This window comes from Suncus etruscus, chromosome 14, assembly GCF_024139225.1.
Source record: "Suncus etruscus isolate mSunEtr1 chromosome 14, mSunEtr1.pri.cur, whole genome shotgun sequence".
In the NCBI taxonomy this organism is placed as follows: Eukaryota; Metazoa; Chordata; class Mammalia; order Eulipotyphla; family Soricidae; genus Suncus; species Suncus etruscus.
The window spans coordinates 82,679,029-82,705,743 of NC_064861.1; the positions used below are offsets into that span (position 1 = coordinate 82,679,029).

The 26,715-nt window shown below is 57.0% G+C and overlaps 2 protein-coding genes across 5 annotated transcripts in view; one reads left to right on the forward strand and one right to left on the reverse strand.

Annotated features, from left to right (window-relative positions):
• SIPA1L3 (signal induced proliferation associated 1 like 3) overlaps positions 1-4,811 on the forward strand; it is a 141,709-nt gene extending 136,898 nt beyond the window's left edge. The window contains exons 19-21 of the mRNA XM_049786559.1: positions 1,346-1,481; positions 2,040-2,121; positions 3,134-4,811. Coding sequence (XP_049642516.1) covers positions 1,346-1,481; positions 2,040-2,121; positions 3,134-3,277 — 362 coding nt within the window. The 3' untranslated portion in view covers positions 3,278-4,811. The remainder of the gene's footprint in view (positions 1-1,345; positions 1,482-2,039; positions 2,122-3,133) is intronic.
• A 2,116-nt stretch (positions 4,812-6,927) lies between these two features.
• Positions 6,928-17,852, reverse strand: DPF1 (double PHD fingers 1). 4 transcript variants are annotated; one of them, XM_049786619.1, is made up of 12 exons: positions 17,793-17,852; positions 12,652-12,812; positions 12,464-12,571; positions 11,543-11,670; positions 11,325-11,414; positions 10,940-11,018; positions 10,642-10,773; positions 9,407-9,457; positions 9,000-9,119; positions 8,251-8,363; positions 8,041-8,122; positions 6,928-7,940 (listed from the first exon to the last, which is right to left on the reverse strand). In XM_049786619.1, the coding sequence occupies exons 1-12, from the start codon at positions 17,822-17,824 to the stop codon at positions 7,870-7,872; spliced, it is 1,167 nt and encodes a 388-aa protein (XP_049642576.1). In that variant the 5' UTR covers positions 17,825-17,852; the 3' UTR covers positions 6,928-7,869. The 4 variants fall into 4 exon arrangements, with proteins under 4 accessions (XP_049642576.1, XP_049642574.1, XP_049642573.1 ...); XM_049786617.1 differs by having other exon boundaries at positions 8,041-8,152; XM_049786616.1 differs by lacking the exon at positions 17,793-17,852 and adding an exon at positions 14,289-14,356.
• Between the last annotated feature and the right edge of the window lie 8,863 nt (positions 17,853-26,715).

Genomic DNA, 26,715 nt, shown 5'->3' on the forward strand with positions numbered 1-26,715 from the left:
AGAGATCCCATGGCATCAGCCATTGAACTGGCTCAGCACTTCGCAGGCCAACTGCCTCCTTTCACTGTGCTCTCTCCAGCCATGGGCTCGAACACAGGCACAGGGATGCTTGCTCACGCGTGCTTACTAGGCTTGTGATCCTGTCCTTAGTGCTCACATACTCCTGACCCTGAATGGTGCTCACAAACTCCTGGCCACAGTGCTGATGCAGCTTCCAGAAGTCACATGTGGCATCTGCGAGACAGGCAGGAATGTGCACAGCAGTGTGGCAGCCCCGGTTTTTATCATTTATCATTTTTAAAATGACAAGAGACGGGACTGGAGTTGATAGCACAGCGGTAAGGCATTTGCCTTGCACATGGCCAACCCGGGACGGGACAGACCCGGGTTCAATTTCTGGCATCCCATGTGGTCCCCGAGTCTGCCAGGAGCGACTTCTGAGTGCAGAGCCAATAGTAACCCCTAAGCGCCACTGAGTGTGGCCCAAAAACCAAAATAAAATTTTTGTTTGTTTTTTTGGGCCACACCCGGTAATGCTCAGGGGTTACTCCTGGCTATGCATTCAAAATTTGCTCCTGGCTTGGGGAACCATATGGGATGCCGGGGGATCAAACCGTGGTCTGTCCTTACCGCTCCGTGCCACTTCTCCTGCCCCCAAAATAAATTATTTAATTAAATAAATAAAAAGAAATTTAAAAAATAAAATAACAAGAAATGGAGCTAGAGTGATAGTTCAGTGCATAGGGTTTACCTTGCACGTAGCCTACCAGGATTTGATCCTCAGCATTCCATATGGCCCCCCAGGCACTATCAGGAGTAATTTTTTAGCCCAGAGCCAGGAAGGAATGAGTAATCCCTGAGCATTACTGAGTGTGACAAAAATAAATAAATTAAATAATAAACAAGAAAGACTAGAAAGGGCCAAAGAGATAGTCCAGTGTTAAGGCTTGCCTTAACTTGCCTTGCTCAGAACTGACCCTAACCCTGGTTTAATCTCCAGACTTCATACGGTTCCCCCAGCACCACCAGGGATCATAAACCTTGAGCAGTCAGGGGTCTGCCCTGAGCACTGCTGGGTGTAGCCCGAGAATGGCTTTGCTCACTGGAGGACCAGGTTCAATCCTGACAGGCACCCCTTGGGCCCATGTGTTAACTTGTCTGTCTGTGGAATGTGGCGCGACTGGCCCTAGTGCTGAATCAGAAGCTGGGTGGGTTTTGCCACTCTTCCCTCAGGTGGGTTGAGCCAGCAGCGGTGGGGACAGGGTGGGGGTGGAGGGAGGCGTTTTCGGGAGCTCTGCGCCTCCCCTCTCCGCCTCTAATCTGCCCTCTGAAACTCTCCCGGCAGTGCAAAGGGCTGTCTCACTCTTCTCTCTCAATGACCCCGCTCTGAGTCCCGACATCCCACCAGCACACAGCCCCGTCCACAGCCACCTGAGCCTGGAGAGGGCCCCCCCAACGCCCAGGACCACCCCTACCATGAGGTGAGACTCCTGGGAACCCTCTGGGGCAGCATGCTGGCTGCGACGTGGGCCTCTTCTGTGCAATTGGGAGAGAGCGTCGTCATGCTCAGCTTGCTGGCAGCCAGTCCCTGGTGGCTTCCCAGGAGAGCAGGACACACTTGCTTTGTGTCTCAGGCTGCCAGGTAGCACACAGGGGGACCTTCCTGGGGACAGGGAGGTGGGCAGGTCTGTGTCTGCGGGCTGCTCTCCATAGTCTCCTTGTCCCACTCTGGGAGACACACCAGGCCGCACCCTCAGCCTCATGTGCAAGTGCAGCCGCTCCCTGGAGTCATTTCTGCTTTCTCTGGCTCCTCACATTGGCTTTGGGACCCGGCCCCCACCCCATAATGACAGGAACGAGGGGTGAACCATGACACCTCAGTGTCTAGTCCCGCCCTGGGGGTGCACTGTGGGCCTGAGCGGAGCAGTGGGCGGCTGCTTGGTCTCCCCCTGCCGAAAGAACTCTCAGCTCTCAGGAGTGTGGGGGCTCATCCCCTCATCCCTGACCCCTAACCCCTAACCCCTGGCCTGTGTTCACAGTGAGGAGCCCCCGCTGGACCTGACAGGCAAAGTGTACCAGCTGGAAGTGATGCTGAAGCAGCTGCACACAGACCTCCAGAAGGTATGGCCCGGCCTGAACCAGCCCCAAGGGTTGGCACCTCTCAGAGAGGCTCTGGAGACAGGATTATAGTAGCCAGAATATGGAGCATAGAGTTGGAGCTGTTTACCCCTTTGCTGCCCCGCTTACCTGGGCACAGCGCCCATAGACCCACTAGCACAAGCACAGAGCAGGGACCTGGAAGGAGGTCTCACACTGTGAGCCCCAAAGCACTGGACGAGTCTCCAGAGTAGGGGATGCAGACGTCCTTATAGGCACATGAAGGGTGGAAAGGGCTAGAGATGGGACAATGGATGAGGCACTTGCCTTGGAGGTGCCCAAACCGGTTCCATTCCCAGAGCACCACCAGAAGTAATCCCCAAGTACAGAGCCAGGAGTAAACCCTCAGCACTGCCAGGTATGACCCAAGTAGTACAGCAGGTAGAGCAGGGCGAGTGTCTTCCATATGGCCAACCCAGGTTTGATCCCTGGCACTTCGTATGTCCCACAAGCACAGCCAGAAGTGATGCCTGAGCACTACCAGGTGTGATAGAAAGGGGGCCCAGAGTGTTTGTGAGGGGAGCTGCATGAGTTTCTCAGCATCGTCAGACCAGAAGAAGTCAGCAATTGAGTATAGAGGCAATTGAGTATTGGGTCTGTTGGAAAGTGGGGAGATTTGAGGCCTAGGAGACTGCTTGTCACTTGCTGGTCCTAGACAAAGGCAAAGTGGATGCTGAGTCTCAAGTATCAGTCTCAGTGTGGGTACCAGGACCCGCAGGCCGACCTCTGAAAGCATGTGACCTGAGGCCCGACACCACCTTCCAATGTGGTGACTTTTGGGAATGCATCTCCGAAGGGGCAGCAAAGTGGGGTGTCCACCATCCTGAGGCCCCCACTGCCATGAGGATGCAGTGATGCTCAGGTTGTGGAGTGAACCCCCAAGTCCAACCTTGGAGAGACCTTGCCAGAGCCCCTTAACTGCATCAGTGGGTTTTGGCCCTGGCCAAACACCCCGTGGTGTTCTCCCGTCCCCCAGGAGAAACAGGACAAGGCAGTGCTGCAGTCAGAGGTGGCCAGTCTGAGGCAGAACAATCAGCGGCTACAGGAGGAGTCACAGGCTGCCAGTGAGCAGCTGCGCAAGTTTGCTGAGATCTTCTGCCGGGACAAGAAGGAGCTGTGAGCCCTCTGTGCCCCCCACTGCCCACAGGGGCCTCCCCAGGCAGGTGTGACCAAGGATCCAGCCAGACCCGCCACAGCTCTTCCGCCTCCGTGGCCTCACAAGCCTGGAACCCAGGGTCAGGGCCTCAGCCTCTCCTCTAGGGCCCAGCCCACAGGGGTGGCAGGAAGGGCCAGAGGAACCGCCAGCCCCACAGCCCAAAGGGGCCCCAGTGTGGACTCTCGTCCTAGTTCCCTGCATGAAAAACCATTGTGACCCCCCAAGCCCCACAAGAGGTGAAGGCCACAGCCCAGACCTTTGCCCCCCCACCCCCAGGAGCACTTTCTCGACTTTCCACGTTCCCCTGGCCTTCCAGGAGGGCCAGAGCACCCCAGCAACGGAGGCCACTTTGGGGGAGACTGTTTGCACACTAGAGACCGTCATGGTCTTTCCCACCCAAGGCCATGAGGCCATGAGCCTGCACCCCCCACCCTGCAGCCGAGGCCTGGCCCCTCCGTACCGCAGCCTGTCCACAGCTGCCTCCATCCGCTTTTGTCTTTTCCTTTGCAAGTTTCTCGGCCCATCTTGGCAGGCCCCCTCCCCATGCTCCTTGGGGGGCACTTGGCCGTGGACCCCTCTGGAGACACCGGTTCTCTAAAGGCAATAAGGGGCCCCTTGCAGGCAGCCGAGCCCGCGTGGTGCCACGCTGTTCACCCAGGAAACAGAGTTTCTTTTTTTCCTTTAAAAACAAACAAGAAATATATATATATATTTATTTTTTCATGTAGAGTTGCGCCAGAACAAGTCTGTACGGCCACAGTCTGTGGATCCCCGCAACCTCCTCCAGCTGCGGGTCGAGGCCTGTCCTGGGACCCGGACAGGGCGGTCTGGCAGGGGCTGGCGCAGGCCTGGCCCAGAGCAGCTGGCCTGGGGCCGGGAACAGGGCCTGTGGCGCTGCCCTTGGCCAGAGACCCTATCGCCTTCTCTTGGGGACCAAAAACCTCAGGGAAGGGGCTGCAGGGACTGCACAGGACGCAGGCCCCCTAGCCTGGGGGCGGCACAACCCCCCTCCCTGCTGGCAGAGCAGCCCCCACTTCTGCCACCTCCCTCAGGGGGGCCTGCCTGGCCCTCAGCCCTGGCCAACTACTGTGACGTCGCCCCCTCTGCCCACCCCTTGTCCAGAGGGTTCTCCGGGACCACCCCACCCCTTTTTGAGTTGTCTCCTCATATCCTCAGATCATTCTAATCATTTCGGGGACCTAATCATGTACATTGACAAGTGTAAATTATGGTTTTTGGTTTTGTTTTGTTATTTTTAAGGATCTCTGCAAAAACAAATCTATTTAATTTGAGGTTGGTGTTTTACCTGATACTGAAGATACTGGGGTATTTGTTTGGCTTTTGGCTTTTTGTTTTATTTTTTTCAGATGTTGATTTGTTTCCTTTGAATTTTTTTTTATTCCTTGTCATTTTCTTTTGTTTTTTCCTATCCCTGTCTTGAAATTTTCTGGCATGTTTCTGGAGATTTCAAAGGAAATAAAATGTTTCATAGAAAAGGCTTCTGTGTTCGTTCCCACACTGATGAGTGAGGGGTTCCCTCCACCCCCCCCCAGGCATACCACACACACCACATATGTACACCCATGCACACCTTATACACCACCGGCTTACAAGCCACTGCTTCTCTTAGGAGCAGACTTCCTTTCCTTCAAGAAAAATATAAAAGTAGACAATTCAGGGCCGGAGAGATAGTGTGGAGATAGGGCCTTTGCCTTGCATGCAGAAGGACGGTGGTTCGAATCCCTGCATCCCATATGGTCCCCCGAGCCTGCCAGGAGCGACTTCTGAGCTAGATCCAGGAGTAACCCCTGAGCACTGCCGGGTGTGAGCCAAAAACAAAAACAAACAAAAAAAGAAACACCAAACAAAAAAGGTGTGTGAAGAACACAGTTGGCTCAATCACTTGGATTTTTTTGTATTGTTTTGTTTTGGGGCCCTCGGGGTTACTCCTGGCAGGCTTGGGGGACCATAAGGGATGCCTGGGATGGAAACGTAGGCTGCGTGCAAGGCAATTGCCCTCCCCACTGTGCTATCGCCCCAGTTCTGACTAGGACCTTAGCATCGTGGCTCAGGACTCAGGCCCCTTGGGGGATTTCTAGCCCTCCCCCCTGCACCTCCTTGCGCAGATTGTCAGGTTGGTCCAAGGTGGGCACAGATAGCCAGGGAGCAGTCACCCCATGAGAGCTCACCCTGCTGGGGCACATAACCTAGGTAACCCCTAGGACCTGTGCACTCAAGGGCAACATGATTTTGAATCGACTTCCTGGAAACCCAAAGACCTGCGTCTCGTAGAAAGGGGGGTTCATCTGCCTCTGACAGGACTCTCTGCCCATCTCTTTGACCTGCCATGGAGTTTGCCATCTCGATCTCTGACTCACACCCGTAAAGATTTTCCAGAAAGCGGCTACGTTCTTTTCCCAGAGGTGAACTGGCTATTTCCACGTCTCCTAAAAAGTCTGGAGCGTTCCAGACACTCCGGGTCCCCCGCCCGCCTCGTGGCCCTGTCCTCAGCCTCGGCAGCCCTCCCCGCCGGGAACCTTTGGAACAATCTGTTCTCACATCTCGCTGGTGCCGACCCAGCACCCCACACTGGCACAGGCAGCCGCGGCCCGGCCCGGCCTGGCCCACCCTCCCTTCCCCACCTTGCCCCACTTTCAGCTCCCACACCCGGCGGCCCCCCCAAGTCCCCTCCACTCTTGACTCACTCCCCCAGATCCTTTCCCAGAAGCAGTCTTATCTCTGGCCTGTCCCTGGATCGCCCCCCACCCCCATTTTCTCCTTTTTCTGGGCCTTGGTTCCCTCCCTACACCACACCTCGCCGCCTGGTTGCTACTTTCTTTCTTTTGGGGTTCTTTTTGGGTCACACTGGGTGGTGCTCAGGGTTTACTCCCGTTTGCGCTCAGAAATCATCACCGGGCTAACTGGGGGGGATCGAACCTGTGTCCACTGCTATGCTATCGCTGCTTCTGCTTCAACCCCGCAGCTTTTTGTTTTACTATGGTGCTCTTGCGCCCCCTCCCCACCCAATCCCCCCAGTTCTTGCACCTCTCGGGCCCTTCCCCATCACCCCCGGGGCTCCCCCAGTTTCATCTGCTGTTTTCTCGCCCATCCTGCCCCACTGCTGTCACTGGTCGACCGCGAACCGAGGCTCCTGATCTGATCGGGGGCTCACTCCGAGCTGTACCCCGGTTCTCAAGCCTCCCTCCACCTCCCCCAAGACGCCCGAGTCGGGCCCTCCACCCTGAGCCCTGGGCCCCACATCCCGGCCTAGGATGGAGGCCCCGGCCCCGGCCCCGCACCCCAGCGCCTCCTCCGCTCCCTTCCCCGCCCCCTCCCCGGCCTCGCGCAGCTGCAGCAGCCGTTGCCAGGGCAACCACAGCTGGCGGGGCGGGCGGGCGCCCCTCGCCCACCCCATCCCCCTCTCCGCTCCGCTCCTGCCAGGCGGGGAGGACTGGGACAAAGCCCGGGGAAGGCGGGGTGCGGCGGGCGGGGAGCCCCACGGAGGTCGGCCCGCTCCAGCTGTTCGCCTCGGTGGCTTCTCCCCCCAAAGAGGCACACACACACCCCCACTTCCCTGTCTTAAGTGACGCCCCGAAGCAGCCTGGAGCACAGCGGTGGGCAGAGGGGTCTGGCCCAATTTAATACACAGAACAAGTGAATTCACAGCAGAGGCAGGCAATAAAGGAGACGCTTCCAGGGTGGGGGGGTTCGCCTGCGTGGGGGACGGTCTCCCCCATGCCCACCGCCTCCCCCACTTGCAGTCTCAATTTCCCTTTTTTTTTTTTGTTTTGTTTAAAACCGAACAACAAACACACACAACCACAAGAAACAACCACACCCCCTCGCTCCCCTGAAAATGGTCAGCGAGGGGGGTAGGGGCAGCCCGGCCTGGCCGGGGTGGGGTGGGAACAAGGGAAAAGGGGGGGGGCTGCAGTCTGTGCTTCTCATCCCAGCGGGAGGCGCTGGGCAGGGCCCACCTTGGGCGGCAGGTGCGGGTGGGGTGGGGTGTGGGGACGGGTCGGAGTTCAGAACCAAGGTCACGTCATGCAGAATCCACAGTGCTCGCCCCAGGGCAGGGCTGGCACGGTGCCCACCTGCCCTGGCACCAGGGGTAGGTACCCACTTGGGGTCAGGTCAGCGGCGACCCACCAGAAAATGGGGCAGGGGGAGCTGGCAGAAACTGGTGCCCGGGGGACAGCTCGGCTACCCCTGCCCGAGCCTTAGGACTCTTTGTATATATTAATTTCTTTTTTTCTTTTTTTTTTTTTTTTAACTTTTTGACTTTTTCTTTAGAAAAAGGCTGTGTCCATGCCCCCAGCTGGCATCCACCACCCCTCGTGACCGCCCAGAGGCGGGGTATGGCTTTGAGGGGAGCAGAAGCCCCTGGTGCCCGTTTGCCAAGGGAAGGATGTGGGGGGGTCCCTGTGGGGCCACCCCCACGGGGCAAACATTCCACTTGATCAAGGAGGGGTCGGACCCGCCTCCCAGCCTCCCCCTCCAGAACGGCAGTGAGGGGGCGCTCCGAGAGGCGAGGGCAGCACCCCAGTGCAGCAGGCCTAGGTGAGGGTGATGTAGGCAGACGCCTTCTCCTTCAGGTGCCGGAGACAGAGGTGGCAGCTCCAGCTCCCTGGGCAAGGGCAGAGGCAGAGGCAGGAATGAGGCCCCAAATGGGACCAGGGATAAGCCCTTCCACCCAGGAAGACCACCCTCTAAGCCGGTTCTCTCACCTTCTGGGGGCTCCGCCATGGGGGGGCTCAGGCAGTACATGTGGTAACCCCGATCGCAGTCATCACAGAACAGCAGCTGGTCCTGGGGGGTGAGACCTGCCCAGCTGGCACCCTGGGGGCACGGGGGCACCAGAAGCCGGGGTGGGGGGGCTGGGGCTGGGGGGCGGCCCCTCCCTCCGGAGGGCGCCCTGTCTGGGTGGGGGGACTCACGTCGTTCTCAGAGGTGCCGCAAAGGCTGCAGGACTTGCACTCGATGCACTGCCAGCGGTAGGTGCGCACGGCCGCAGTCATGTTCACCGTGAACTGTAAACACGAGGGGTGCCCTGGGGGACGGGGCCAGGAAGGCATTAGGGTCCACCTGGGTGGAGCGCCTACCCCCTCCCTCATGCCCTGTGACCCCACTGGGGCCACTGCACTCAGCTCTCCAGACCCCCCAGGGCAGCCACACTGTCTCCCCACCTGCCTTCTCCCAGCCATGTGTCACCCCGCGGGTCCCACATTCCACATCCCATGTCCAGAATCCACTGTCCCTGTCGAGGTGGCCTGGTCACCCCACGGCCACTCCCCAGAGCCAGCACCAAGGTCCAAGCAACCGGTCGCCATGCCAACCTGCCTCCCTCCCAGAATACCATGACAACCACAGTTCCTTCCCCATGGCCACGAGTAACCACAGCCGCCTGCCACAAGCCACCGGGGCACCACATTCTGTTAACCACATACCTCCGCAGGGGCACCGTCACCCACAGTCGGGCTGCACACACAGCCGCCCTGGAACTCACTAGCACAGCTGATGGGCCCCCTGCGTACCCCAGCAGTACCACTCCTGAGCCCCAGAGTCAGGAGCACCCCTAATCCTCCCCAAGTCGCTCTATTCCTGGTCTCACACCTCTGCCTTCCATCCCCCCAGGTCTGGACACTGGGAATCCTCTGTACCCCAGAACTCTGGTGGGGGGCATCACCTGATCGCCCACAGTCAGCACAGGAGATGAGGTCCTCAGGACAACCCGTCTTCTTGGAGCCCCCCAGGCAGAAGTCACAGTAACCGTTGGGGATGACAGTCCCATCAGGCGCCTTCTTGGCTGAAAGACAGTAGGCAGGGGTGAGGGGGTAGGACAGGGAGGGACACCAGAGAGGGGTGGAGGGCTGACAGGGACCCCTAGGGCAGGGGTGAGGGGTGGAGGGCTAAAAGAAACCTCCCCTGGGCAGGAGTGAGGCACAGCAGAGACCTTTGGGGCATGGGTGAGGGATGGAAGGCTGGCAGGGACCCTAGGGCAGGGGTGAGGGGTGGAGAGCGGACAGGAACTGACAGGGACTCCCAGGCAGGGGTGAGAGACGCAGCAATGCAGGGTAAAGGGGTGTTCCCTACCTGTGTGTTTCCTCTGCGCCTCAGGGACCCAGGCCAGTTCCTTATAAAACTCTGGGGGTGGGGTTCAGAGAAGGGGGTTTTACCAGAGGCCACAGCCCTGGGTCCAGGCACAGGGGAGGGGGAAAGAGGGCATTCCCCACCCCACCCCCAGCTGTGGCCAGTAAAAGAAATTGGGAGGATCAAATCATTCTCATCAAGAAGACCCCAATTGGGCCCGGAGAGATAGCACAGAGGTGTTTGCCTTGCAAGCAGCCGATCCAGGACCAAAGGTGGTTGGTTCGAATCCCGGTGTCCCATATGGTCCCCCGTGCCTGCCAGGAGCTATTTCTGAGCAGACAGCCAGGAGTAACCCCTGAGCGCAGCCGGGTGTGACCCCAAAAAAAAAAAAAAAAGAAGACCCCAATCTTTGAAAGCTGACCTATCTTCTTTATTTTGGTTTGGTTTTTGTTTGTTTGGGGGCCACACCTGACAGTTCGGGGCTGACTCCTGGCTCTGGGATCTGGGATCACTCACAGCAGGGCTCGGGCAGCCAAGCAGGGATGGAACCCAGGTTGGCCCTGTGCAAGTAAGCACCCTCCCTGCTGCACTGCACAGGCTCCTGCCCCTGATCTCCGGTTTTTTATTAAAAAAGCAACTTGTCAAGTCCAGCACCCATGCATGTGCCAGCCTCTCGGACCGGCATTGAGACCATCTGCCTTGGGAAGTCACGCCCCGAGGAAACATTCCCATAGAGGCAGGGGGAAAGGGACAGGAAGAGCCACCCCCCCCTCTCAGGGATGGTGGGGGACAGTTTCTCCTCGGCAGCGCCTGCCTCCCAGCCAGCCAACCCTCCCCTACTCCTCAGCTGTCGAGGCTGGCATGGGATGGGTGCGGGGCTGGCACCAAAGGTTGCTGGGCCACGGCGCCTGCCCCCTGGCCTGAGCTCCAACAAGAAGGGCAAAGGGGGGGTGGGGAGGGAAGGAGGGAGGGAGTCAGCTCCCACCCCCCTCCCCAAGCTCTAATTGAAACAATAAATCAGACCCAGAAATATTACGCCCGGCCGGGAGCGAGGGAGAGATGGTGGGTTGCCATGGCAACCCCGGATCCAGCATCCCCATGGTCGGTGGGGGAAGGGAGCGCTGAGCTGGAGCTTTTCCAGAAATGTCTTGGTCTCCTTTGCCCCCACCTACCTCCCCCGGCGCCTCAGCTCCCCCCCCAGCCCATGGAGGGCCATGGAGGGCCCCAGGCCCACTCACGTTTGTGGTTGTTTTTGCGGTGGAAGGGCAGGGCGTGGCGCTCCGCATTCTCCTCGCCCTCTTCCTCGGCCAGGTGGGTGTGGGTGTAGTGGTAGCTGAGCCCCGGCCGGTTCTTATACCGCTTCCCACAGACTGCGGGGGGCAGCAGGGCCCATCAGAACCCCCAGCCCCCCCCGTACCCCACCCCAGCTGCCCGAGGCTGAGCACCCCACCCTGCCCCAGAGGGTCCAGACCAGGAGGGGGGAGCAGAAGGGGCGAGGTTTCGGGGCCCCTCTCTGCCCCCCTCTTCAGGACTCACTATCGCAGACATACGGCTTGTCTCTGTCCTCCAGGGACGCGGTGTCCTGGCGTTTCCGGAGACCCCCGATGCCATACGCCTGGGGAGACAGTCAGGAATAAAGAGTCCTGGGGAGGATGGGGATACCCAGTGTGGTCTGCCTGCCGCCTGCAAACCCGAGTGCAAATGGGCCTTCCCTGAGACATGGTTCCCTCATTTAGGGGTGTCCTGATCCCATCCAACCTGTTTGGCACAAGCCTTCTGTGGCCCAAGCCTCAGTTTCCCCATCTACAGAAAGTCTCCACTCAGCCCACAGGCCACTCCGGGGAGTCATGGGGTTGGACAGCACCTGGGAGGGCTGTGTCCCGAGCCTGGGGTGCGGGAAGAAGTTGGGGTATCCCATCACCTTTCCTTTGGCCCTGTTCTTCCTCCTGGGAATGTCATCTTCCAGGTCCTCCACCTCCAGGTCATGTGGGAGCTCCAGCAGCTGCTGTTTCTGGGCACCAGGTGAAGGAGAGTCAGGTCGCAAAAGTGGGGAGCACTGTTCGGCTTCAGGGGTGATTGGGGACAAGGGGTAGGACAAGTCAGGAGACAGTAGGGGAGGCTGGGTGGAGGGAGACCCACCTGGCAGTCCAGGACCATCTCCTCCTCCTTAAGCTCGAGCTTCTTCTCCCCAGTCTCCGCACACAAAAGCGCCTCAAGCACAGGCCCTTCAGGGAGGCCACCCTCCTTCTTCAGGGGTGCTTCACAGTCTGGGGGAGAAGTCAAGGGGCCCGTCTTGTCCTGGCACACCCCCAGAGCAGTGGCCTAGGCTTTTTGGGGGTAGCAGGGGAGGCTCCTCAATATCCCAGCAGACACTGGTGCCACCTTATATCCGGGGCCCAGCACCAGACCGGGGATCCCACCAGACACTATGGGGTTTGAGTGACACTCCCAAGACACTCAGGAGAGATGAAACCCCGGGATACACCAAGAAACACAGGCATGACAGCTAGACCTTGCCACATGCAGAGACCTTCAGGGACAGGCTGTGCCCGGATACTTAAAGGAAAGGGGGACACTAGGGCCTCCCTACCGCTACACAGACACCCCATGAGAAACAGTCAAGGGGACCCTCCAGCACAGTGGGACCCACACTGAGGGCGGGATCAGGGAGAAACAGAAAGTTCACCCATGTGCTCAGAGGAGATTCCCCAACACTCCCAGAGTGTTTGAGCACCCAGTACCCCTAGACCCCTTAGATCCAAGGGGTCACTCGAAGAAGCAGCCACAGGCCGAGAAAGGGAACCACAAATAAAGTAACACTCCAGATACACTGAGTACCCCATCAGGAAGACCAGGCCAGAGCCCCCCACAACAGCTTGAACCCTGATCCTGCTGCAAACATGACAGACCACCCACCGGCCCCACAGGCCTGGGACCCCGTGAGAAGACGCTGTACAAAGTTATCACCTAGGGAACCTGGAGACACACTGGAGTGTGGAGTGCTGGGATTCTGGATCCAACCCCACCGTCCCCCCACACTCCAGGCACAGCCCCACCCACCAATCTTGTACTCGCAGGGGCGCAGCCGGGGGTCCTCCAGGATGTTGAGTCTCCGCTTCTTTCTCCAGCAGCGGGCCGGGTACGTGTAGATCTGTCCCGGGGCCAGGCCTGGAGTGAGGGGGGCTGTCAGGCCGCGCCCCCCCCAAGTAGCCGCCCGCCCCACGCCCTCTCCACGGGTACCCGGGTACCAGGGCCACGGTGGGTCTTCTCCATCCAGATGTAGCAGTTGTTCTGGGCCACGCCAGTCTGCGAGTCCAGGAAGGGCAGGCGCAGGCTGCGCTCGGCGCACAGGCGGGCGTTGTAGCTGCGGCAGTGCTCGATGGCCTCGCGGTAGAAATCCTCGCCTAGGCTGCAGCGGCAGGGGCTTCAGGGGGACGCCCGGGGGGGGGGGGGGCACCCCGGCCTTGCTTCAGCCCTCCCCTCCCACCCCACACCTCTCCCCTCCAGCCTCACCTCTTCCTCCAACCTCACCTCTTCCTCCAACCTCACCTCTTCCTCAACTTCACCTCTCCTCTCCCCTCCAGCCTCACCTCTTCCTCCAACCTCACCTCTTCCTCAACTTCACCTCTCCTCTCCCCTCCGGCCTCACCTTGCCCCTCCCGCCTCACCTCTCCCCACCACCCTCACCTCTTCCTCCAACATCACCTTTTCCCTCTCCCACTCCCAGCCATGGACTCAACCCACTTTGACCAAGGGATCAGGGACAAATAATACAGACCCCAAAATACACCGGGACCTGTCTATATAGGCACCAATAAAAGCACACCACACCAACACAGCCACAAAGAGAGACCCAGCCCAAGCAAGACTCACAAAGAAGAAACAGATCAGTCGCACCTAAGGCACCCCCTCTCACAACCCGCAGCTCAGAGGGTAGAGACAGGCAGGGCACACAGGTTGCCTGTGCACATCCAAAGACACGCAACATAAACAATCGCCCACACACACAACCTCACAACACGCAGACAGCTCACACCCCATACACAAACACACACGTAACAAGACAACTATAGAAACAAACTACCCACGTCTGCATCTACACACAATATCCAAAGATACACACACACACCCTCTCCCCCCACTCTACAATAAAATCAGATTCACAGAGAAAACACACGACATAGAACCAACATCTTCACATCCCATATCGCCGACAGACATCCATACTCGAGAATATTCGGATGCACAAAGATAGACACATCTCTGCCAGAAACGGGCAGATCCACCCATATTCACAAAAACTTAACACACTCACAGCCACACAGCACAGACGCCACAGTTTCTTTTATAATAAAAAAAATTTTTTTGCAATTTCAGAGGGCCTGGACATGCAACTCAAGAGACCCCATAGCCAAAAAAAAAAAAAAAAAAAAAAGCTCCCTGGTGTGGAATAAAAGAACCCCTCACACAGCCACACACACACACACAGAAGCCCAAAGAGGCAGAGAGCAGCCCTTGCACACAAACAAGTGACAGGCTCGGCACCCCAAGACAAAGGTGGTGTGTGTGGGGGTTCCTCCCGAGTTTCCCAAGGCCACCTCCTCACTCTTGGCCCAGCCAGGGGAGTCACCGGATCCTGCCCCTCTGCGGACACAAAGTTCCCCCCACACCCTGGGCTCCTCCAGGAGCAGCGCGTGGGACCCCAATTCTCGCCCGAGACCCGCAACTGCACGGTGACAGCCCCCAGCACCCCATCGGCCCCACCCCCAGGCACACACACAGACACACAGACACACACACACACACATACACACACACACTCCACAAGCACACAGGGGCGCGCATCCCCCGCCCGCATGCTCCCTGCCTCCCGGGCCCGCAGCACCTCAGGGGGCCGGGGATGACCGTGGCCATCTTGCTCCCCGGGTCCTGCCCCCAGCAGGTCCCCGCCGGGTCGGTCCTCCCCGAGCTCAGGCGGGCGGGAGGGCGGGCGGGCGCGGAGGCCGCCCATCCATTCATTCCCGGGGGCGGGACTACGAGCGTCTTGACCAATCACGGCGGCGGGGCGGGCCCGCCCGGGGCATGCCGGGAGTTGTAGTCCCGGGCCCCGGGCCCGCCGCGAGCACGCACGGCCACGCCCACACGCGCCCGCTTTGCTTTTTACACACAGCCCGGCCGGCCGGCACACACGCGCGCACACGCGCACCTGGATTCGCTCACTCACTCGCGCGCGCACGCCCGCACGCACATGGCAGTTTTACACACAGGCACCCGGGGGTGGGGGGGGCTCGCAGCCTCCCACACTGACTCACGCACACACACGCCTTCAGGCAGACTCACATTTACACACACGCACAGACACACAACACACCCAAGCACACAACGCAGTTCCATGCCGGGAGGCGTGAGGTCTCCTTACTAGTGTCCATGCAAATGTCCCATCCACATGCGAAGCCAAGTGTGACTCAGCGCCCACCCCCTTCATCACCCCCAGATTGCAGCACAAGAATTGTTAGTTGGAAGTTGGAACCCACACTTCCCCGGTTCAAATCAATCCCGCTGCACCTGTTGGTCACGGGAACTCGGGCAAAGGACTTCACTTTCCCGGGACTCAGTTTCCTCCTCTGTAACATGAGGGTGGATGAGGAGTAGTAAGTAAACAAATACAGGCCAAGGGTTTCGAGAGGTGCCTGACCGCTAGCATGTGCTGAGTGTGCTCCTTCCTCCGGACGCTCTGATCTGGACTCAGATGTGGAAAGTGGCCGCTAGCTAACCCGTTTCTGGGGAGAAGAGGGGGTTCAATGAGACACTAGCACCCACCCTGGGCAGGTAAATGCTTTACCGGGATTAGCTCAGATAATCCTGACAGTGACCCTCCCTGTTGGCATCCTGATGATCCGCCCTATTTCCCACTGGGGAAATCTGGGGCACAGGAATCTTCTACAACGATAGAAATGGGACTGAGGGGATGAATTCATTCACCTAAGCGGATGTGTCCCCAAATGGACCCTACCTCCTTTCTCCAGCTGTCACCCCCACTGACTTGGGGTCAAGGGACATTTCAAGATATTTCAAGGGTCATTTATCCCCAAGGGACAAATCTAGAGTCACAGGCACTGGCCAAATTTCTCCATAGACAGGGGAGAACACACACACACACACACACACACACACACACACGGGCACGTGCACTCTTCTCCAACCTTAGCCCCTTCTACAATCTCTTCACCATCATCCCACTTGACCCATTCCCACCTTCAACAGGAAAAGGGGGCACGAGTCTCTGCTTCACATCTGGCCCAGAGGGACACTCACTCGCATCACCCCATCTCCTTCACAGCAAACCCTGCCCCCTCTAATATTAGCTCACCCAGAGGGTGTCCTCCTGGCCACCTTCCTCTCTCACCTCCCACAGATCCCCCAAACACCCCCCTCTTCCTTCTATCGCGGCACACACCTCTGGCCTCCAGCATCTGGGCTCTCTCTCACTGCACCCCAGAATTCTTGCCATAAGCTCACACTGCCTGCATGAAACTGCTCTCATGTCCTCCGGGCCTTGCCCCTCACATCCCATGGGCACAGGGTTTGGCTCAGATCCAGGCTGCACTTGGAAAGGGGTCTCTCTCCTTTTTGGGGCCACACCTGGCGGTGCTCAGGGGTTACTCCTGGCTCACTGCGCGGGAATCACTCCTGGAGGGGTTGGGGGACCAGCCCACAATCCAACCTTTACTGATACCCCACTGGGCAGTCTGGACCAAGCAGGCGCCAAGAACTGGACCATCAGGATGTCCCAATTCACAGACGGGGAAACTGAGGCTTAGCAGAGGAAAGATTCATGGCTAGCTGTGGGCCTTCAGAATCCCAGAAGGTTGCCCCCTGGCCTCCAGGAGCCATTCATTTTTTTTTCTCCAAATTCCTTCAGAAAGGAGGCCTCTTCCCCACCGGAGGGAGCCCCTCCAAACGTGTGAGCAAAGAAGAGCGAGCGCTGGCACGCCTTAGCCTTGCTGTAGGCCAAGAACACTGAGCTATTCAGGAGCAGGGTCTCCAAAACAGTGAGGGCATCCCTCAGCAGGGAAACAGTATGCATTCCTCAGAGGGAGAGGGGGTGGCAGAAGAGTGCCCCCCAATCCCCCCAGCCCCAGCACAACCTCCAAGCCCCCTTTTGCACACAGCCAGGCACATAAGTAGGTTCCTGTCCTAGCCCCAGCCCTAACCCAACCCAACCCGCCCCCAAAACCAGAAGCAACCGAGGATTTCCAGTCCAGCCCAGCGAAGACGCACAGCCCTGGGGCTCCCGGGTCCCACCCCCAGCTCCAGCCCAAGTAGCTCAAGGTCAAGGCGACAGGCGGCGGGGATTGGGGAGAAGGGTGGGGGAGTTCGCCCCGGCCCCTTTGTGCAGCGCCGCGGGCGTTCGGCCTCCTCCTCCTCCTCCTCCTCCCCCGGGCCGGCCCGGGGGGGGGGGGGGCGGGAAGCGGGCAGGAGCGGCCGCGCGCCTGTCACTGGGGGCGCCCGCTGTCACCACGGGAGAATAGGGTTTGGGGTGCGGGGACCCGGGAGCCGGTGCTCCCGAAGAGGGCGGGAGGGGAGCACCCCGGGAAAAGCCGGAGAGCGCAGGGAGCGAGCGAGCGAGTGCACGGGGCTCCAACCAGGCGTCCTAGTTGAGCAGGCACCAGGGCGAGGAAGGGGGTCAGTCCCCGGGGATGCTAGCATGGGTGCCAGCCCCGAGCACCCTCAGGTACCCCCACGACCTGGGATCCGCTCGGACTGGACGCGCGCGCGCGCGCGAGTGTGTGTGTGAACGGGAATGAACACGTTTCCAGCGGGCTTGGGGCGTCCGGATCCGGGGAGAGAAAGACAGAAAGACAGAAGCAGCCTGGGGGACGAGACCCTCAAATGCCACCACTGCACGCCAAGGCCAAGGCCAAGACCAAGGCCCCCCCACAGTGAGGGAGAGGGGAAGCTGCTTGGATGAGGAGGCCAGAGGGCTGAGACCCCCAGAGCCAGGCTCTGAATTCGGGCAATTCATTCCCAGTCCCCAGCACCCCCTAGGGCCCGGGGCCACTGAGAGGGAGAAGAGGGGAGCCCCTACCCCCACTCTGGGTGGGGAACCGGCCTCCACCACCCCGCTCAGCCCGCGCCACATTCCTTCACAGACAGCGACAAAGAAGAGGCGCCCCCGCGGCCACTGAGGGGCTCCCGTCCTCGCTCCCAGGGCAGCACCCAGGGGTGGCGGCCCACCCCGAGATGGAGCCTTGGGGGGCGCGTCCTGGGGGGCTCCCCTCCGACGAGCATCGAGCTGGGGGAAGGGCTGGCGAGATGGGGGCGCCGGGGCCCCGGGACGCGGACGCGGACGCGGACGTGGACGTGGCCGGACGGCGGGGACACTCACGACTTGAGCGGGTTCTGAATGGCGGTGGCCATGGCCCGCTCCACTGGGCCGCCTCCGGCCCGGGGCGCCGCCGCCGCCGCCGCCGCCGCCGCCGCGCGCGGGCCCAGCCCGGCCTGCGCCGCCCGCTCTGCCGCCCAGCGCGCTACGAGTTCATTCATTCTCGGGGCTGCGGCGCCGAGCCGAGGGGGCGGGCCGGGGGCGGGGCCCGGCCAATCCCAGCGCGCCCCCGGGGCACGACGGGACGTGGAGTCCTGGAGCGCGCAGCGGCGCCCCAGGGCGCCCGGGTCGGGACTACAGGCCCCAGGGGGCATCGGGAGGGCCGCGCTGATTGGCTGCGCGGGATACGGGGCGTGGCTTCCCGAGCATCTTCTCGTGGCCCATCCCAGGCGCTGCTCTCCAGCTGCCCACTCCAGTTCTTCTGTCCTGCGGGCACCTGTGGGCGTGGGAGGTCCCTGGCTTCGTGGGGTATATGTCTCCCCTGAATATATGATGACCCCAGAATCTGCGGATGCTCCAGGTCTCTTGCCTGGGTAGTATTCGGACACCAGTGAAAGGGGAGAAGTGGTGAAGTCTTTGTTGGTGTAAGCGGTGGTGCCAAGCACTCTTTAATTTTTGGGGGGTCACACCTTGTGGCGCTGAGGGGTTCTTCCTGGCTCTGTGCTCAGAAATCCCTCCTGGCAGGCATGGGCACTTTTTGGGGGGGTCACACCTGGCGGCGCTAAGGGGTTCCTCCTGGCTCTGTGCTCAGAAATCGCTCCTGGAAAGCACAGGGGACCATATGGGATGCCAAGATTCGAACCACCGTCCATCCTGGATCGGCTGCTTGCAAGGCAAAAATGCCCTACCGCTGTGCTATCTTTCTGGCCCCCAAGTGCCAGCCACTCTTGCCAGCACTGGGAATATATAGCAGAGAGACCCTGTGGAGTCGCTGCCCGCAAGAGGCTGACAGTCTGGAGGAGCAGGAAGATGATAAATAGGAAAATAGACAGAACCTCTGAGCGAGTAGTTACCGCTTTAAGGAAAGGGCCAGTTTCTCTGCAGAGTGGCCATTTGAGCAGAGCTTGAGGGAGGAGGGGGAGAAGGTTGGCATGTTGGCCAATGAGTAAAAAAGGCCAGTGTCACTGTGGGGCAGAGAGGGTGCTAGAGAGAGGGCACAGACCTGGCTCATGTAAGGCCTTGTAGGCTATTATGAAGAAAATGGATTTTGTTCTAAGTGTAATCAATCATTCCTTGACACGCCTCTACTTTCACACTTTCTTTTTTTTTTTTTTTTTTTTTTTTTTTTTTTGGTTTTTGGGCCACACCCGGTGACGCTCAGGGGTTACTCCTGGCTATGCGCTCAGAAGTCGCTCCTGGCTTGGGGGACCATATGGGACGCCGGGGGATCGAACCGCGGTCCGTCTCCTAGGCTAGCGCAGGTAAGGCAGGCACCTTACCTCCAGCGCCACCGCCCGGCCCTACTTTCACACTTTCATAGTTACCAAGCTTCTGGGCAAATCTTGTTATCTCCCCATTCACAAACTAGATCCTAGAACCATCATCCCTTCTCACCGCCATCTCAGACTCCAACCTGGCTCAATCACCTAATCACCACCATGTCCCAATCACCACCATATGCTGTTGTGTTTTCTTGTTTTTTTTTTGGGGGGGGAGGTCACACCCAGGGGTGCTCAGGGGTTACTCCTGGCTCTGCGCTCAAAAATTGCTCCTGGGGGCCGGAGAGATAGCATGGAGGTGTTTACCTAGCATGCAGAAGGTTGGTGATTCAAATCCCAACATCCCATATGGTCCCCTGAGCCTGCCAGGAGCAATTTCTGAGCACAGAGCCAGGAGGAACCCTTGAGCACTGCCGGGTGTGACCCAAAAACCAAAAAGAAAAGAAAAGAAAAGAAATTGCTCCTGGCAGGCACAGATGACCATATGGGATGCCGGGTCTGAACCACCGTCTGTCATGGATAGGCTGCGTGCAAGGCAAACGCCCTTCTGTCATCTTTTCTCTCTGCAGAAATGATGGGCTCTCATGAGAGCCTGAGTACACACCCATTAACATGGGGTTTCATTAATATCCCAAGAAAATACCAAGTCTTCATAAATACCTGTCTCTGACCTCATCTCCCACCTTCCATCCTTGGCTAATCTGGTTGCAGTGACGTCATCCTCCCTGTCAACTTCCTCTCTGAGGAGGTCTGGAACATTCCAGACCTGCAATAGCCACAGGAACTTTGCACCGGCCACCCCCTGCCTGACTCTGTCCTTTACTTTCTTCAGGTTTGTGATTAAATATCTCCTCCTCAAAGACAACTTTCATTCAAATAGCATTCCTCTCTCTTACGTTTCTGCCAGCTAAAAAATACCTTCTGCTTTGCAGAACTGGAATCAAATCCTGGGCCTCACACCTGTAAGGCAAGTGCTCTACTGCTGAGCTACATGTCTATCCCTAAAGCTTTATTTTTCTTTGAACACTTGCTATAGTTTGTCATCATCATGTTACAGACCTATTTCATTATCTGACTGACTGTCTCCTGAGTTTAAAATATCAACTCTGAAGGAGGCAGGTTTTTTTGTTCTGCCCACAGCTGTCTCCCCAGGGCCTAAATCAAGCATGAAAACAAGTAGGTGCTTAATCATTATTGGGTAAAAGAACCAATGAATCAATCAGCCGCTGTACTCTGTGACTCTCCCTCTCAGAAGCACATTCCAGCAGGGAGAGGACAAGCCCCATTCATTACCTACTTCAGCACCCCTACTTCAACAATATAGAGGGGCTCTGGGGGAGCCCCCTCTGGTACCATATGTGGTCCACTAAAGTACTAAAGGAATCTTCCTTGGCAGTCTGGTGCTAAGTCTTCACTCGTTTCTAGAATGTTCTAACCCTCAGTATGAGTATTCAAACTCGAGACTTGCTTGACAATGAGGTGTCTGATCTTCCCTAAACTCATGGTCCAGTGGGACAGTGACTGGGTGGACGAGGCCCAGGCAGAGGAGCGAAGACTGGGAGAAGGACCCCAGGACTTCTCTCAAAGCTTAACTATATCTGGGGGTTATCAAGAAGAGAGCAGCCCTGATTTCTCCAGACACCACAACATTTAGGTCCTGAACTCTTGGGGCCCTGACATCTGATCTTTTTTGTCACTCCAAGCCTTGGGACTAACAAACATCTCAGGGTGGCCACTTCTCTGCACTCTGGAGCCCAGAGATGTGACCACAAGAGGGCACTGTGGCCCCAGTTTCTGTCCCTCACACCAACGTTGCTGCTTCTCAACACTCAGATCCAGGTCTCTGTCAGAACCATCAACTTAAGCAGGGGTCTCAAACTCAATTTACCTGGGGACCGCAGGAGGCAAAGTCGGGGTGATCCTTGAGTGCAAAGTCAGTTGTAAGCCTTGAACATTAGGGTGTGAGACCCAAACAACTAAAACAAAACAAAACAAGAAAGATTCCACAAAACTTTGTACAGAGGGCCATTTGCAGCCCATGGGCCTCGAGTTTGAGACCCCTGAAAGGTTCCTGTCCCAAACCCCTGGGGGCCCAATTTGGACCTCTGAGGAAGACTACCGCCAGCCCCCTTCAGCTCTTTCTGAGCCTTAATCCTCAGAGGAATAGCCCTCAGCTAGGCTGCTGGTGTCCGTGCGGGACTTGCAGCTCTCTCTTGCCTGGAAGGGGACACTGAGGTACAGAGCACCCAGAGCTCATAACTAGATCACAAGAGACGAAGAGTGGGGCTGGAGAGATAGCACAGTGGTAAGGTGTTTGCCTTGCACGCAGCCAAACCAAAAAGGATGGTGGCTAGAATCCCAGCATCCCATATTGTCCCCTGTGCCTGCCATGAGCAATTTCTGAGTGCAGAGCCAGGAGTAACCCCTGAGAGCCACCGGGTGTGACCCAAAATCAAAACAAATAAATAAATAAATAAAAGACAAGAGACGAAGAGTAACACATGCAAATGCAAACTCATTGCTCAGCTTGGCCTGTGGTGGGGAAGGGCCCTAAGCCTTCTAGCTTTGTTTTTGGGGATCACCCTGCTTTTCAGGAGAACATGCAGGGACAGCTACTAGGCCTCCCATGTGCCTGGGCCCCAAGCTTCTTGGGAGAAAGGTGCTGACTCCTGGGCCATCCCTGTCCCCATCCCCACCCAACCTGTCTTCTCCCTCCCACTTCCTTCCCTCTGTTGGTGGCAGACTTGCAGGTCACAGAACTGAAGGGACAGTAAGTACAGCGGGAAGGATCCTGGCCTTGTACCACACGCAGCCCATCTAGTTTGCTCCATGGTACCACATGGTCCCTTGAGCACCACCAAGAGTGATTCCTGAGGACAGAATAAGAGTTAAGCCCTGAGCACCACATAGTATGCACCCCACCACCAACAACAAGAAATACCACATACAGATTCTTTGAATCTGTTCACTGAAGAAGTTGTCTAGGGTGAGGCTGGGGTCAGACCCTAGGCACATTGATGTACTCAGACTACCCAGTCTAATATTAGCTCATGGGGCTCAAAAGGGAGCACAGGCCTGGTCCCTAAAGCACTGCTAGGGCCCAAGTCTGAGCACAGAGCCAAGAACAGCCCCTGCGCACTGCTGTGTGTAGCCATCCCCCCAAAAAAGGAAGCAAGAGGGGAAAGGTTGGGTCAGAATGAAAGAGTGATAGCACAGTGGTGGGCTTCTGCCTTGCATGCGCTAACCCAGAGGATCTGGGTTTGATCCCCGGCATCTTATATGATCCCCCAAGCCTGCTAGGAGTGATTTTTTTGGGGGGTAGGGTCACACCCGGTAGCACTCAGTGGTCACTCCTGGCTCTGCACTCAGAAATCACTCCTAGCAGGCCCGGGGCGATATGGGATTCCAGGGATCGAACCCAGTCCATCTTGGGTCTTTGTGCAAGGCAAATGCCCTACTGCTGTGTTATCGCTCCGGCCTTCAGAGGAGTGATTTCTGAGTGTAAAGCCAGGAGTAACCCCTGAGCGCCACCGGGTATGACCCAAACATTTTTAAAAAGGGACCGGAGAGATAGCACAGTGGTAGGGCATTTGCCTTGGATGCACCCAACCCAAGATGGACCTAGGTTCGATTCCTTTTTTTTTTTTTTTTTTTTGGTTTTTGGGCCACACCCGGTGACGCTCAGGGGTTACTCCTGGCTATGCGCTCAGAAGTCGCTCCTGGCTTGGGGGACCATATGGGACGCCAGGGGATCGAACCGCGGTCCGTCCAAGGCTAGCGCAGGCAAGGCAGGCACCTTACCTCTAGCGCCACCGCCCGGCCCCTAGGTTCGATTCCTGACATCCCATATGGTTCCCCAAGCCTGCCAGAAACAATTCCTAAGCACAGAGTCAGGAGTAACCCCTGAGAGCGATTGGGTATGGCCCCAAAACCAAAAAAATAATTAAAAAGAAAGGAGGAAAACGAAAGAGGGGGGCCGGAGAGATAGCACAGCGGCGTTTGCCTTGCAAGCAGCCGATCCAGGACCAAAGGTGGTTGGTTTGAATCCCGATGTCCCATATGGTTCCCCGTGCCTGCCAGGAGCTATATCTGAACAGATAGCAGGAGTAATCCCTGAGCACTGCCGGGTGTGGCCCAAAAACCAAAAAAAAGAAGGAAAAAAAAAAGAAAAGAAAAGAAAGAGGGGAAAGGAGAGAAGAAAGGAAGGAAGGAGGGAAGGAAAAAGGGAGAGAAAGGAAGGAAGGAAGGAAGGAAGGAAGGAAGGAAGGAAGGGAGGGAGGGAGGGAGGGAGGGAGGGAGGGAGGGAGGGAGGGAGGGAGGGAGGGAGGGAGGGAGGGAGGGAGGAAGAAAGGTTGGGGTTGCATACCCTACGTTTGTCACATGCAAGACAAGCACCGTACTAGCTGTATTATCTCTCCAGAGTGCAAGTAAGCAAGCAAGCAGAGTAGAGACCAGAAAGCCAGGTAGGTGTTTGGACCTCGGGGTGACAGCCGCGAGGGGGCGCAGGGGCCTCACTCCTAACAAGAGGGCTGCCACGTTGGGAGAGAGGGAAGTGGCTAGTAGGGGAGTTCAGGAATCATGGAAACAGAGCTGTCGGGGGGATAAGCAATACAACCATGCTCAGGGCCTAGAAGCTAATGTTCCGGGTGGGAAGTAGACACAAATAAACATAGTCTGGGCTGGAGCTGTAGGGCGTTTGCCTTGCAAACCCGTTTGCCAACCTGGGAGAGACCGGGGTTCAATTCCCGGCATCCCATATGATCTCCCGAACCTCAGGAGCGATTTCTGAGCACAGAGCCAGGAGTAACCCTTGAGCACCACTGATGGGATCCAAAAACCCAAACAACCCCCTCCCAAAAAAAAACAAAATAATCTGGGGCCCAGAGAGATAGCACAGGGTGTTTGCCTTGCAAGCAGCCGATCCAGGACCAAAGGTGGTTGGTTCGAATCCCGGTGTCCCATATGGTCCCCCATGTCTGCCAGGAGTTGTTTCTGAGCAGACAGCCAGGAGTAACCCCTGAGCACTGCCGGGTGCGGCCCAAAAACCAAAAAAAAAAAAAAAAAAAAATCTAATCAAACATTTCAGGGTGGGGACCCAGAGCAATAGTACAGTGGGAGGCTCTTGCCTTACACATGACCCAACTGGGTTTGATCCTGAATTTGATCCCCTTGCAGGAGCCACTTGGTGTGGCCCACCAAATCCTTTTTTTTTTTTTTTTCAGGACATAGTAAATTCTTTTGTTTAAGTTTTGTTTTGGTCACACCCAGTAGTGCTCAGGCCTTACTCCTGGCTCTGTGCTCAAAAGTCACTCCTGGCGGTGCTCTGGGAACCATCGGAGATGCCAGGATCCAACCTGGGTGGGCTACACTCAAGGCAAATGTCCTTCCCCGCTGTGCTATGGCTCCAGCCCCAACAGGATGTAGTAAATTTTTTTTTCCGGCTTTTGGGCCACACCCAGCTGCACTCTAGGGTTACTCCTGGCTCTGCTCTCAGAAATTGCCCCAGGCAGGCTCAGGGGACCATACGGGATGCTGGGGATCAAACCCAGGTATGTCCCGGGTCTACCGACCGCTGCACCACTGCTCCGGCCCCTGGATATAGTAAATTCTTAAGTGTATATGTGTTTACATGTATTTGTGTTTGGGAAAATGTCTTAGATTGAACCTGGGCTTCATGTTTGACTGACTGATCTACCAACAGAGATAAGGTTACAATAGATTCTACAGAAAAACAAAAACAAAAATGCAGAGCAGGAAACTGGAGAGTGATTGGAAGTGATTCCTGAGAGTCCATCTACATGAGGGTAGGGAGGGGACTGGGAAGAGGGTTCTAGATTGCGGGGTCCAGGAGGTAAATCCGGAGAAGGTGGGGGTAGGTGAAGGGCAGAGGAGAGAGGTGAAAGCAGAGTTGATTACACTGGTTGACCTGGGTTCAGGAGGACTTTGGCTGTTGTACTGAGGCCAAGAGAACTGTTACATGAAATGGTGATTCTGGGGGGCAGAAAGAGCTCAGCCAGGCTTTTCATGGGGGAGGGACCTCATTCCAACCCCGGGTGCCACAAGGTCCCCTGAACACCATCAGGAATGATCCCCAAACAGCTGATGTAGGATCTAAACAACGCTGGGTGTGGCCCCAAACCAAAAAGTAAACAACATGCAGAAATGAAACATCTGTAAAAACATTGGTTAAATGAGTCAAGTGAGGTTGGGGTCACGCTCCCAGTGTCTCCCCAGAGGATAAAGCATCCTGTGTGTGTGTATGTGTGTGTGTGTGTGTGTGTGTGTGGAGGGGGGTTTGCCTGAAGAGATACTGAGAGGGCCAGGGTAATAGAACCGCACTTAATTCACCTGTCTTGCATGCAGCCCTCTTGATTTCAATTTCCAGCATCCCATAAGGTCCCCAAGGACCATCAAGAGTGATTCCTGAGTGCAGAGCAAGGAGTAATCCCTGAATACTGAAGGGTGTGCAGGGTACTTCCGGGAACGGTACCAAGAAATTGTTTTCTGTTTTGTTGAAGGGAGGGGCAAACTGGTCATACTGAGTTTACTCCTTGCTCTGTGTTCAGGAATTGCCCCTGGCAGTGCTGGGGGACCACATGTAGTGCATAGAATAGAACCTGGGTTTGCCATGTGCAAGGCAAACACTCACCCACTGGACTATCTCTGCCCCCTGGTTTATTTTGCTGATTAGATCTACAGAGCACTTGCCTTGCCTGTGTGAGCGCCTGGATTTAATCCAGCAAAATACACACACACACACACACACACACACACACACACACACACACGAGTTTCAGATAAAAGGAGAAGGGGGAATTAGGTAGTGAGAAAACAGGGCCCCTGGTGGATGGAATACAGAGGGGTTCAGGAAGCATAGGGTGGACCAAAATATACCAGTTCATGTTGCTGGCCTGAAGGCCTGAGAGGAGCTAAGGGGAGAAGATTTAAGCCTCCTGGTAATATAGTTACTATCACGGGCCACAGTGATAGCACAGTGGTTAGGACATTTAACTTACATGAAGTTGACCCAGAATCGATTCCTGACATTCCTGAGCCTGCTGGGAATAATTTCTGTGTGCAGAACCAGGAGAAATCCCTAAGCACTGCCACGGTGTGACCCGCCCCCCCCCCAAAAAAAACACACCAAAAATAAATAAATAAATAAATAAATGTTACTGTTGGTCCTTGGCTCTACACACTGTACTATTGTTCCAGCTTGCAACCTGATTCTGTGTGTGTGTGAGAGAGAGACAGACAGAGACACAGAGAGAGAAAAAGAGAGACAGAGAGACCTAGTTGTGCTCAGGGTTTCCTTCTGGCTCTGTGCTTAGGGGACTAAATGGATCTGGGGATAAAATGAGTTGGCCACATGTAAGGCTAGTGCTTGACCCCCTGGACTGTCTCTCTAGCCCGCTTCCCAATGGTTTTGCTGTAGCCTGGTTATGGGTTAAGTACTGGGGCTCAGTGGTGAGCAGCCTGCTGAGGCT